Source organism: Acartia tonsa, chromosome 12 (assembly GCF_053477335.1).
Source record: "Acartia tonsa isolate MP-2025a chromosome 12, ASM5347733v1, whole genome shotgun sequence".
Taxonomy (NCBI): Eukaryota; Metazoa; Arthropoda; class Copepoda; order Calanoida; family Acartiidae; genus Acartia; species Acartia tonsa.
The window spans coordinates 22578571-22592649 of NC_137271.1; the positions used below are offsets into that span (position 1 = coordinate 22578571).

At 36.2% G+C, this 14079-nt stretch overlaps 1 protein-coding gene across 1 annotated transcript in view; it reads left to right on the forward strand.

The window, feature by feature from the left end:
* ds (dachsous cadherin-related 1) overlaps window positions 1–12232 on the forward strand; it is a 136048-nt gene extending 123816 nt beyond the window's left edge. The window contains exons 24-34 of the mRNA XM_080180354.1: window positions 1218–1382; window positions 1775–1860; window positions 3000–3146; window positions 3619–3771; window positions 4082–4140; window positions 4474–6054; window positions 6437–6581; window positions 6689–6808; window positions 7394–7494; window positions 9549–9645; window positions 10843–12232. Of these exons, the coding sequence (XP_080036480.1) occupies window positions 1218–1382; window positions 1775–1860; window positions 3000–3146; window positions 3619–3771; window positions 4082–4140; window positions 4474–6054; window positions 6437–6581; window positions 6689–6808; window positions 7394–7494; window positions 9549–9645; window positions 10843–11268 (3080 nt within the window). The 3' untranslated portion in view covers window positions 11269–12232. The remainder of the gene's footprint in view (window positions 1–1217; window positions 1383–1774; window positions 1861–2999; window positions 3147–3618; window positions 3772–4081; window positions 4141–4473; window positions 6055–6436; window positions 6582–6688; window positions 6809–7393; window positions 7495–9548; window positions 9646–10842) is intronic.
* The last annotated feature ends 1847 nt before the right edge of the window (window positions 12233–14079 follow it).

The following is a 14079-nucleotide window of genomic DNA, read 5'->3' on the forward strand; positions in this document are numbered from 1 at the left end:
GGATGAAAATCAATTTATCAGCCGTTCTATTATCCCTTGAGATCCCTGGTGGCATACGCTAAGCTTAGGGATAAAGGTATAGGAAAATGGACAACAAATTGTTCTCACACCCCCAGTCCCCAAATTCTTTTTCATACTTTATTATGCAGAAATAGGATGAAAAAAGTTTTAAGTTATTTTTACCACATTTCCCTTCCTCTCCCTGAATTAAATTTGAAAGTGTTTTAACAAATTCACCATTTTAAACACCTTTTAAAGATTTCTTGTAATATTGAATCTACTAATAGCTTGTTATTACTTCGCTATTTATGTAATTAATCTAGTTTTCTTATTCGAAAGCTAAAGAAATTTAGATACTTTTGTTGATACTTTTTAACAAATAATCAATTCTACAGTTGGAACAATTTGATTATTATCATCATTTGGGATGTACTTTACATCAATCTAGCATTCATTGTCTTATCCCTTTATGTCCCTGTATTTATCTGAATTGTTTATGGGAAGCTTCACTGCAAAGCAGAGCCAAATTGGTTCAGCGGTTAGCGAGATTCTTTGGTACAAACAGACATCCTGTTACTTATATACAAAAATATTGTTGTTTTGTATAACACAGCGCAACGGCCCCTGACCATTTGTCTTTGATAAATTGATTTAATTCATCACATTAGTTGCTTGTCTATCTATCTATATGTCTGTATGTCCATCAATCTATCTATCTTACTGTCTGTATGTTCATCTTACTTTTTACCTATCTATTTATTTAGCTGATAATTTAGTATATTAGTTGCTGGCCATCTATATATCTGTCGGTCTGTTTGTCTGTCTGTATTTCAATCTTACTTTTTATCTATCTATCAATTTAGCTGATAATTTATCACAATTTAGTTGCTGGCTATCTATCGATTTGTATCTATATCTATCTTATGTATCTTCAACTCAACTGTGTGTTTATCTATTTATCTAGATATCTAACTAACTATCTATCAGTATAACTTTCTAACAAAAATTTATCCCCACAGGCCTCTATGGGCACTTAAGGTAGGGGTAGGGGAAGAAGTGGATATCCCCCCTCCCCATTTTAAATTTTAGTGACAAGCTATATTGAAAAGGGGAATCGTATTAGTTTAGACAGACAGACAAACACAGATCCTTTTTCTTTATGAAAAGGATTACCCAGTTATCCATCCATCCACTAATCTATCTATCTATCTATCAAGGTACCTCTCCGGGCAAAAGAATCGGTACAATCCAGGCGAATGACATAGACAGCCACCCCCACCTCACCTACTCGTACAAGCTTGTTGGCAAGCAACAAGAACATGAGAATGCACTGGCCACGCCCATTTTTAATATGGATAAATTCTCGGGCATTCTTAGTTTAGGTAATTTTTATTTTTAGTAATGAAGCTTCTATATAATAAGCATCCAGTATTTAATTTATTTTGTCTGTTAATCTATCAGTTATGCTAAAAAATATAAATATTATAACATATACAAATATATGATAAGATGTTTTGTGTTTTCTTGATGTTAACAAATGCTCTTTAAACCTTCTAGTCTAAAATCAATTCATGATCTTTTGTGCTTCGACGCTTTTGAATGTTGTCATCCTTGTTTTGTACAAGTTACTATTTGTATATCTATAGAAAATGTCCATCTGTCTATTTATCTATACATTTAAGTATCCTAACTTACTTTTGAACTATTTTGATGTCTATCTATCTATTTAACTACACATCTATCTAAGGAATAAACTAACTGTCTATCAATCTAGGTGCCCAGCCATTGGACAGAGAGAGGACAGACAAGTATATTCTTGAGGTTATGGCCTCTGATGGAGCCCACACAGTACATACTCAGGTAAAGACAGAGAGAGGACAGACAAGTATATTCTTGAGGTTATGGCCTCTGATGGAGCCCACACAGTACATACTCAGGTAAAGATAGAGAGAGGACAGACAGGTATATTCTAGAGGTTATGACCTCTTATGGAGCCCACACAGTACATACTCAGGTAAAGACAGAGAGAGGACAGAAAAGTATATTCTAGAGGTTATGACCTCTGATGGAGCCCACACAGTACATACTCAGGTAAAGACAGAGAGAGGACAGACAGGTATATTCTGGAGGTTATGGCCTCTGATGGAGCCCACACAGTACATACTCAGGTAAGACAGAGAGAGAACAGACAGGTATATTCTGGAGGTTATGGCCTCTGATGGAGCCCACACAGTACATACTCAGGTAAAGACAGAGAGAGGACAGACAAGTATATTCTGGAGGTTATGGCCTCTGATGGAGCCAACACAGTACATACTCAGAGACAGGACAGAAAACTTTATTCTGGAGGTTATGGCCTCTGAGTTAAAAATGGCATCAGTACAATGCGTCTGATAGCTGTTAGTCCCACTGCAACATATTAAAGATGTTAAAAACTGAACTACAGAAAATAAGTATTGGTTGACTTACCAAACAAATGGTTAAACTTATAAGGGTTAGTTATGTGTTTACATAACTAGGAGATTTTTGTTTCTTTGTGTAAACCTTTAAAAGATAATGTTTAAAGAAGCATTCATCAATAACTTATTAAAGCTTCACTGAAGAAAAAACGCGCAAAATAGGTCTTTTTCGCGCATTTCTCTGCACTGCGAGATAATTATGCATTATTGATTTATGGCTATTCCAGATTGGTAGGCCTTCTTATGCTGCTTAAAACAGTGTGCGGGCATGATCTGTACGTTCAGCCGTTTGGCAGCTAGCAGCCTTTAAAATTCATAGATTTTTGGAAATATTCGTTACCAGGAATATTTTACCGTGAACTGCAGTTGATCCGTAAAGCTTATCTAAAGGTTAATTTTTCAGTCTGTTTGTATTTTCTAGGCTGCTATTTAAAACAGAGAGTTGTATTTTTTGTGTAGATAAGCATTCATTGTATAGTTTTCTTGGTCTGCCAATCTGTTAGTCATGCTTCAAAAAACCATAAATTTTATTTGTTTTAGGTTGAAATCGTGGTAACAGACGAAAATGACAATCGGCCAGTTTTTGGAAAGCAGGAATACAGCGGAACCTTCAGCAGGAACATGACTTTGCCTGCCAGGGTTGCCAGGGTGGCCGCTACAGACGCGGATCTGGCTAGTAATGGACAGGTATAAATAGATTGATAGATAAAGAGTTAGAAAGATATTTTACAAATAGATTTTAAGAGTAAAATACAGAAGGAGATTGGGTTATTAAAGAAAAATGAATCAATAGATAGTTAGATAAGTGGATTCATTGATATTTAAATTAGCAGATTTATTGATTTTACTAATCTATGATAGATTAATAGATTGCTTGATTGATAGATTATTTGATAAATAAATTTTTCAATAGTTAAATCAAATATGAAACAAATTGAGAGATAGAAATGGATAAAAAATTAGAACAATACAAGGCACTAGTGTTGAAAAGAGACTATCTACAAAAAAAAACACAGCTCAAAAGTTGGAATATATTTCGATTAGTTACATCCTTATATTTATAATAGGATCAGATACATAATTTTAAAAATAGTTTTTTTTACAAAAAATAGATAGCAAAAATATATAGCTAGATATGTAATATTAAAATCTTTTTCAGATCCACTACAGCCTTCTTGACTCCAGTATTGGATATATAGACGAGAATGGCACAGTATACCTCAACTCTACCCTCAATGAAATAGGCTCTGAAATTCATCTGGTGGCTATGGCAGAAGATTTGGGATCACCCAGTCTGAAATCTTATGTTTCCATCAGGAATGTTTTTTGTAAAATTATGGATTATACTCACATTTTTAAAATGTTTACTTACATTAAAAAGGCAAATTTATTAACAAATTAATAAAATTAGAAAATATATTAGAAAATGCTGTTTAAAACAGTTATTAATCCTTTTTTTTGCTGATTTTCATTGCATTATTTATTCCATCGTATATAAGACAGCTGTGGGGCCGGAGTCATGGGCTAACAAAACCGAGAACCGGTTTAATCCAGAGGATATCAATCGGTTTGGAGGCCATACTGGTAAATACATTCTATCCATAATTTTACCATACAATACTATCAGGCTACAAAATGTGCAACATGCTGGAACTAAACCTCAGTTTTCTCAATCTAAATATCAGGAAAGATACCTAAATAATAATTAAATTTTTTATTAGAAAAATGATAAATAAAAAAAGGTTTTCTTCGCAATTTATTGTTTTTTCCATCTTTTAAATGATTCAAGGAAACTTTTGTTAGATGCCCAAAAAATATTTTTTCTTTGAAACTAATATTAAAAGTTTAGACATTCCAATAAAACATAATACCCCATCCCCCCCCCGCACACACACATACACTCTAAATCTTACTAATATTTAATATAGAAACCAACCAAACTTTGTAAGGCTAACCTGGATATTACCTAATCTTGAATAAAAGAAAGAAAACTTTTATTTATGTACCATTCAACTCAGGTGATTCTGGATCCTGTGAGCGCCAGAATCGGCCAATCCTTGCTGAACCTGGGCCAAGGTCATCTGGGCGGCAAGGCCAATCTGTTCTACGCCCTAGAGACACCCAACCCATACTTTGCCATGGAGAGTGCCACTGGAGCATTAGTGCTGAAGCGTAAAATTGAAGATGCTAAAATAGTTCCTGAAACTTTGGAGGCAAGCCTGCGAAGAGCCAACCGGCTGGGAAGTGAAGCAACTGCCATGATAAACCTGAAATTGGATCGACTGGCAGCTTTTTCATCAGATGGAATATTCCAGAGAAAATATTATGAGATAAACCTGTCAGAAAATACTGGAACTAACATTGAGATATTTACAATACCTGGATTGGAGGATTATGCTGGTAGGGTCAACCTGCGCATAGCTGCTGGCAACCTGGATGATACATTCTACTTCTCCCAAACAAATCCTGGAGTGTTAATGTTGCGTAATTCATTTGATTACGAAACAAAGCAAGAATACAAGTTGACCATTTTTGGATCAGTTGGACTCAATTTTGATACATGTAACATTGTTGTTCGTGTCGTTGACGAAAATGACAATGCTCCATTTTTCCCTGTGGCTCGCCAAATTCATTCAATCAAAGAGAATCTGCCTCCTGGATCTTTGGTGTTTACTGCACAAGCTGAAGATCTTGACACAGCCGACTCACTTACATTTACCATCAATGGCGGTGAGGAGTTCAAAATTGGCGAAACAACTGGTCGTGTTGTATCTTCAAGAACATTTGATTACGAAACGGAACAAGAATTTAGATTTGTTTTGATTGCCACAGATACTGCTGGTGCCAAAGCAACTGCAGATGTTACAGTTAAGATTGAATCAGTGGATGAATATCATCCTGTATTTGAATCACAATCGTACAAATTCTCAGTTGACCGTCTGTACCCCCCGGGACATATTTTGGGCCGTGTGAAGGCCAGTGATGCTGATCTAGGTCCTGGCGGACGCGTAGTCTACAGCCTGGCATCCAACGACGGATACTTCCAGATCAATCCTGATTCTGGAGAAATATCAGTGGCCAAAAATCTTGACACCGGCCTTACCTCCCCGGATCCAACGGGACGACAATACCAGGATGTCACCTATGTGATACAGGCCAGCACGGATTGTCAGGACAGTCTGAAAACGTCTACCTTGGTGATTCTTCAGGTGAAAACGGACATATTGCCTCCTGCACCGCTACCCTCGACTCAAGCTGGCGTAGCCGTCTGGGGCCAGGCACTAATCATAGCTCTTGTATTCATTGTCATAATAGCAATTGTGGGATTTATACTATTCAGAAAATTTTCTGGACATGGGTTCATGTCTAAGCGACTGCTGGACCCGAACAGTACAAGCAACATGCAGTTTGCTGGTGGTGCGGCCACCGGCGGTAGCCACAGCCATGATACGCTCGACAGCACGGTGCCTATGTCGCAGTATCCACCGCAGTACAGCGATATTGTGGCGCAGTTTGAGCACTCCGGGAAGGCGCGGAACCCAATCGGAGCAGCGGGACGGTTGACTCAGTCAGAGCTATCTGAACAATCTCACAGGTAGGCTGTTTATCTAAAGTTTATATTCAATAGTATATCTACTATATCAATAAGGAATCAATCCAGGTGTAAGATTTCACACACAAAAAATTAACCGGTTGTTGATTGGATGATTTTAAAATTATAACAAAATTCTTTAAAACTCATGTTTATTAATTTGTGGACAATTCCTACTAATAAAACTTTAAGATTGCAGTTTTGAAGAATGGAAAACACAAAGTGCTTTACTTTCCTCGCTCTGAATGTCTGTATGTAAAAGATTTTATAGATTTACACTGGTAATTTGATTAAATGATAGGAATTGTAATTATAAGTGATATAATTCACAGAAAAAGTAATTGTATGAAATTAATTATATGAATTAATATTGAATCTAATTCAGATCTGCCTCGAGTGGACGGGGCTCTGCAGAAGAGGGAGAGGAGGATGCTGACCACGAGATCAGGATGATCAATGGCATACCTGGATTAAATGAAACTTGCCTTGCAGAGGATAGTATGAGTGATATCAGCGTTCAGAATGGAAAGGTAACTTATCTATCTATTTTTATATCTATCTATATATATACATCTTTATATATATCTATATATCTATCTATTAATATATCTGTTTATAGATATTTATTTTTATCTAGGAGTACCTTGCAAGGCTGGGAATCGATACGAGCAGCCGCGTAGCTCCTCTACACATGTCCTCCCATGCCTCCTCCTACCAAACCCTGGAAGGACATGCAGACCTGTACAATCGTCTCCAGGTAGGATTCATTACTAGCAGCGCAGCTAATATATAGTTGGTTTATGTCTGTTGCTAAAAAAACATTCGTATCCTACTTTAGATGGTATAGAAGTTAGGGTGTCCTAAAAAGATTTTTTTGGGGGGGAAAGAGTATATTTGTTGGGAAGTTGGAGATATTCTCTCCCCAAAAACAGATATAGACCTTTCCTGTAAGGATAAGAAGCTTCACTGTAAAGAAGAACCATATAAGTCCAGTAGTTATTTAGATCTTAGGCTACAGACACATAGACAGACAGTCAGACAGATAGACATTCTGTTACTTTTATAAAAGTATAATTAATTTTGCTTGATGTGTCAGGAATCAATTATAGTAAATCAATAGACAAGGGAAGGGGACAAATAACTGTATGTCCCCACCCAGTGGACCCTGTGTTGACTTTCAATTGGGTATTTATACATCAGCCAATAGCATCGTAAATATTAACACTGCCAAGACGCTACAAAAGAGCAACAAGCAATTTGCTAGTAGACGAAAAGGGTCCATAAGACATAGGGCCAGGTAGTTGTCTGGGTGACACATCTGTATATTTATTACATTTATTAGGACACGGATGCCATGTCTGAGAAGAACAGTGTTGTGTCTGGTAATAATTCTGTGTACGCCAGGACGGGTCATCCGGTATCCATGACCGGCTCGCTATCCAGGTAATTTACTGAGGAATAAGAAGTTAATTTACTTAAGAATTATTTTAGTTTATTTATAACATTATTATATTACCCCTGGCTCATTATTTACGATAAAAACATTTTTGTAAATTGTAAAAAATTTGTAAAATGTCCAAATATGGAGTGCCCACGCCAAATTTACTTCATATGTATTCTAAAATGGATGATATTCACTCTCAAGGCGAAAAATGGGCAAAATATTTTGTGTGGTAGTGTCAAAAGTTAAAAAAATGTGTTTTGACATTTTTGTTGGGACACCCTGTAATTCTTGATTTTTGTGATTTTTAAGAAAATTTCTATATTGTACCCATCTGGATGATTAATTTGATATATAAAACATGTCTGTAAGTTGAAAATTAATGTAAAAATTTTAAACTTGAAAATCACAAAAAATGCCTTTTTTTCATGTGAAAACACCACAGTGAGAAAATGCGCGAAAATCGGACTTTAAATGGCTTAAAAAGGTTAAAAATCACCCAGCCCTTAGTTTTATGACCAAATGAAGGGGACTGAAAGTTTTTATCAAAATCTGAGACATGCAGAAAAATGTTTTTTTTTCGTAAATAATTAGCCCCCTATTAAAGAAATATATAGTTAGATATATCTACAGTAAGATGCTTTAGATTTAAAATTAACTCTCAACTCTAAAAACATAAAGACCAAAGGTTACGATTAAAAAACAAAACAGAAATAAAGATATACATATTAGTTGATATCTTCCTATCTATTTATCTATTTAAAAGATTAACCTTTATATTTGAGTGATGTTTTTGAATTCAAGTAGCAAGGTTAGCCCTAAGTGTTAGCTTACAAAACCACCAGCAAAGGTTTTGTCAGAAAAAAAGCGCAAGGAATAAATTAAGGGTTTGAAAGTTTTATGGACCCTTGGACGTATATTGTCAATAAACCTATTTCTTAACATAGTAGACTAGAAATTTTCTGGGATATGACAATGAAAGATAAAAAATCTTCCCTGTAAATCCTGGTTTTTAGACCCTGTCTAGTGTAAAAGAGCCCTCCGATATCTACGTCTAAACTATGAAAAAGTTGAAGATTTAAGGCGGGATATTTATGTTGAGAATAACATCAAAGTTGGCCAAGGCGTTTGGGTGTAATGAGATTTATATATCTCCAATTTTGTTTTTAATTTTCCCCTCCCATATAACAATGTTCCCTCTTTTTTAGGGGGGGGGGTGAGTTAATTTCCCCCCTAGAATGTTTATTAGATGTACATCCCCAATTAATAATGTAATTTATAACCCAAATATTTTGGGTTTAACCTCCCCCCTCGCCCATACCATTAATGATTTTTTGAAAGCCCTTAGTTTAAAAAAATCTTGTTAATATTACCCACGGTATTTTTAGGTTCTTTAAAAGTAGAGAATTCTTAGGAGGTATGCGTATTAAATAAGTAGCATAACCTTCCAAAACCTAAATTTTTAAAAATATTTTTTATTGTAAAATCGTATGAACAGCGGATTAGCGTTGTAAGGCGATATTTAATCTTACTAAATTCTGAATGCTGCTTACATACCATCAGGGTGGCAGGAAGGGGACACTGAGCTGTGACATATACTGGTACCCAAAGTTTCATAAACTCTCGAAACTTTGGGTACTTTTATCAATTTATACTTTTCAACTAATAGTTCTATTAAGAATGGGTGTTAATAATTTTTTGGGGCCTATAACTTTTTTTAATGTCTTATACTTATCATCCCCTGCATGATACAATCTATCTATTTTCCATTTATCCTTATTTTTTTGTAGCACGACTACTGTATAATTCCAAATGTCCGTCTATCTGTCTGTAAACTACATTAGATGGGAAGCTTAATTTGTTCTGCTTCTATTAAAGATACTAGCGGATACGCCCCCTAGAAGCCTCTAGGGGCACCTAAGGTGGAAGGGGGGAAAGTCGGCCCACATTTAGAATTTAAGTTTTAAAAACAAGATGTACAATATGTCGACACATCGTAAAAGTATATCATTTGAAAGGTTTCGTGATTTTCTTTTACAAATCTGTTTTGTTTTAGTATTGTACACAGCGAAGAGGAAGTTGCAGGAAGCTATAACTGGGATTATTTGTTGGATTGGGGACCTCAGTATCAGCCTTTACAACATGTATTCCAGGTAGAAATCCCACCCACCATCTGTCTATCTATTTATCTATCTATCCTATCTATGAAACTTATTGTTGGATTGGGGACCTCAGTATCAGCCTTTACAACATGTATTCCAGGTAGATATCCCTCCCTCCATCTAACTATCTATTAACTATTTGTTGGACTTGGGACCTCAGTATCAGCCATTACAACATGTCTTCCAGGTATATATCCCTCCCACCACCTATCTATCTATCCTATCTATGAAACTTATTGTTGGACTAGGGACCTCAGTATCAGCCTTTACAACATGTCTTCCAGATAGATATCCATCCCACCCACCATCTCTCTATCTGTCTATCTATCTATCTATTAACTATATGTTGGATTTGGGACCTCAGTATCAGCCATTACAACATGTCTTCCAGGTAGATATCCCTCCCACCCACCATCTCTCTATCTGTCTATCTATCTATCTATTAACTATTTGTCGGATTTGGGACCTCAGTATCAGCCTTTACAACATGTCTCTCAGGTCATAGGCGTCCAAGGGGGGGGGGGGGGGGGTAATGGGCCATTTGGCACCCCCAAAATTTTGTGAACAATACCCCCCCCAAAAAAAAATTACCCCTACCTTGGGGGTGCCGTAGGCACCCCCAACGATTTTGGGGGGGGTATTTACCCCCCCCAAACCATTTTGGGGGGGTAAATACTCCCCCCAAAATAGAAAATCTCTAACAAAAAAAATTTTTGCGCGCTTCGCGCGCATTTTTAATACTAAATTTTTTATAAAATTTAAATTACCCCCCCCATAAATTTTACCCCGGGGGTAAATTTTGGGGGGGGTAAACAAATTTTACCCCTGCCAACAGATTTCAGGGGGGGTAATTACCCCCCCCAAGCAAATTTTACCCCCGGGGTAAAAATTTTGGGGGGGGTAAAAAAAATTTGCGGCGCGCTTCGCGCGCCATTTTACCCCCCCCAAAACCAAATTACCCCCCCCTTAAAAAATTTTTACCCCCCCCAAAATAAAAAGCTTGGACGCCCCTGTCTCAGGTATTATCCCTCCAGATATCTATCTATCTATCCTTTTATCTAACTAAATATCTGTCTTAGAGTCTGTCAGTATGCCCATCCATTCATCCCGTTTGTCAGTCTGTCTGTCACTCAACAATTTTATTTCCTAATTAGAAAGCGATAAGAAATGACATTAATTTCTTTCTAGGAGATATCCAGTCTGAAGGACGAAGGCCCAGGAGCTAGCGGTCAAACCGCCAGCGGGCTGGAGGTCATCCCACCCCTTTTGACTAGCCTACCACCCAAGCACGTCATGACGTCGCAGTCACAACAACAACGGTCCTCGGTCATGATGACCAGCCAGGACATGTTGAGCGGCCATTCGCACGGTCATCTGATGACCGGCGGCATTGGGTCTGCCCTATCACCGTCTTTCTCGCCCGCCCTATCGCCGTTGGCCACCCGGTCACCGTCAATATCGCCGGTAGTGGTTGGTCCCCTGGTAGGCACCCCGCGAGGGCCTGCTAGGGGGGTGACGCGGGGCGCCCAACAGCCCCCCACAAGATACAGCAGCCAGGCAAACTCAATACATTCAGATTATGTAGAGGCCGCTGAAAAAGAACTGAGAATATAATTTTTTTCATAGATAATTAATGTGATAAAAAGTGATAAAAAAAAGACAATCTAATGTGAAAAATGATATTTAGAAAAATAAACTCAACAAAAAAGAGAAAAAGTAAAAGTTATCAAATATGATCTCTAAAAATAATTTATTTTTGTTTAGCCTAAATTTTTGTTGTTATATACCTTTATTTTAGACAATTTTAAGGTTCTAGTTTTATGAAATATTAACATTTAATGTTATATAAGGAAAAAATATTTTAAACTAGAATCTTTGCCTATAAAAAAAGCTGTGATATTATTGAGATTATTTTTTTTATTTCTGAAAAGGTATTTCCATAAAGCAGAATTTTATATACAAAATAAATAAATATATATATTATATAAATAATTATCAAATTTAAATTTTCTAACATGTAGTTTTTAGCTGTTACATCATATTCTTGTTATTTATGCTAACAATTCATTTCTGAAATGTTGAATTTAACAATCACAAAGAAAAAATAATATTGAAAAACGCTTTAAGCCAATACTTATTATAGAAATACCTTTTTTGAATGTTTATTTTAAAAAAGTAGTCTCTATTTGATTGTACCTAATATAATATAATTATTTTGTTAGCCATTTTACCAGTTTTTAAAACATTATATTTTTAAAAAATAATTGCATAGAAAATTGCATAGAAACATTAAATTTTAGTAGGTGAAGTTTTGTTTTTCATCATTGGATTTTTTAAATTAGACGTCTATAAAATCAACCAAAAAAATTAATCTACAGAGAAGGGGTAATTTTGTTTCTCGTCATCGTTTTCTATGCATTTATACCATGTTAAAACAAACACCTACTTATTTGTTACCTTCTAATATGTGATTTATTATTTTTGAAATTATAATAGTATTATTTTTGTAAAAATTAGATGTTATTAAATCACATTATTTTGTGATTTTCTTCAGTTGCAATAAATTCTTAGGAAATTTGAATATATTTTTATTACAGCAAAGCTACTTTATAACTGGCATATGTCTGTTCGTTTGTACAAGAGAGCAAAATAAATTTCATGTAAAGATTTCTGAAACAATTAGGCATATGTATGTAAAGTATGCATGAATTTTCTACAATAAAGTATTAAATTTATATTTGAACCAAACTTGGAGGGGCGTGTGCATTGTGCAACAGCCAAATAAAAACCAAATAAAAAAATTTAACGATTCAATAAAAAAAAGTAAATGTATAACCTAGACAACTATCTGGCGTAAGTGGTGGGGACCATTTTAATCTGCATGCAAGTTGCTTTTTGCCAGGAATAAAGTATAACCAACAAGTGAAATAAATATTATTTGGGGGGGGGGGGGGCAGATGTACTAGAGGCCATTCTTTAAATAACGAGCACCAGTAGACATATGGACGTACAGTTCACTAATTATAGATCAGCTAGGTGACCCCTAAAATGGTGGGTCCACGCATTACGTGCATGACAAATATCTCGAGTATCAGCTATGTTGATATGGAATCATAAACCAGGTAAAGTCTATGTCATATATATATATTAATCAACGGCACACAAATAACTAACTACTTACATCAAATGCATGGATCTTGGACAAAGTAGCTTCGGACAAAGTAGCTTCAGGACAAAGTAACTTCAGGACAAAGTAGCTTCCTAAGGAAAGTAGCCTCCACTGTTAATAAAGGTCATGGCCGCAGAGCTCGACCCCCTGGTCTGCCTAGCCGCGGGCGTTCGGCCCCCTAGCCTATAACCTAACCTAACCAAAAAATTGTAAAAATATTATCAAAACTTGTAAAAACAATATTAAAAATTGTGAAAATCTATCAACCACTTTTTGCAAATTCCACGAATTTCTAAACCACCTATGTATTATCAGTTGATGATATTTTTCTTTAATAAATGTTCTGAGTCTAACATAGGTTAGGTTAGGTTAGGTTATAGGATAGGGGGCCGAGCGCCCGCGGCTAGGCAGGCCAGGGGGCCGAGCTACTATTTTTCTTGGAAGCTAATTTTCTTAAGTTAATGTCATGAAGCTACTTTGTCCGGAAGCTACTTTGTCCTGAAGCTACTTTGTCAAAGATTCCGAATGCATTACATTTCATATGTACAGGTATAAAGATATGCAAAGTTAAATCATATAGGCAAAACATAGTAATTCCAATGATTAAATCAATGTCTATGCCTGACCTTGGGGGCAAGGTAGACAAGGGACAACTCCCTAGTATAATCAATAAACAACATCTGTAGTAAAATCAGAAACCATTACTTCATAGCAATATAATAGAAGAATAAGTTAAATACAAAATTAGACCCACCCTTTGTGTGGTATGATAAATAAACAATCAATACTGAACTTGCAGCGAAGCTACTCTACAATTCTTTAAAAAAAGGTAAGGGCATACTGCAACTCTCCCCTCAGAAGGTTAGGGGGTCATGCACTGCTCCCCTAGACTTCTGACAGACGTATTCGCGGCCCCTCACCTTAGAGGACTGACAGCTAAGAGACGGACAGACAGGCAGCCGTCACCAGCGGCTGCAAGAATGGGAAATGGGCTAGGCTTTCTGGCCAATTGACGCTCAGCGCCAGTGGGTTGAGTTAGCACCGGAGTGCAGTGACAGAGGGACAAGGTTAGGACCCAGGGCACAATCAGTATTTTAACTCTTATTGGAAATCTAGAGGTATGCGTGGTCAGGTTTCAATGCTGGTTCAACACATATCTCTTTTAAATATTCTAATTTTGTCACATTATTTCAATTTCAAAAAAGCCCATATTATACCCAATGGTATCTACAACAGAAGTTTTCTTGATTTAAAAA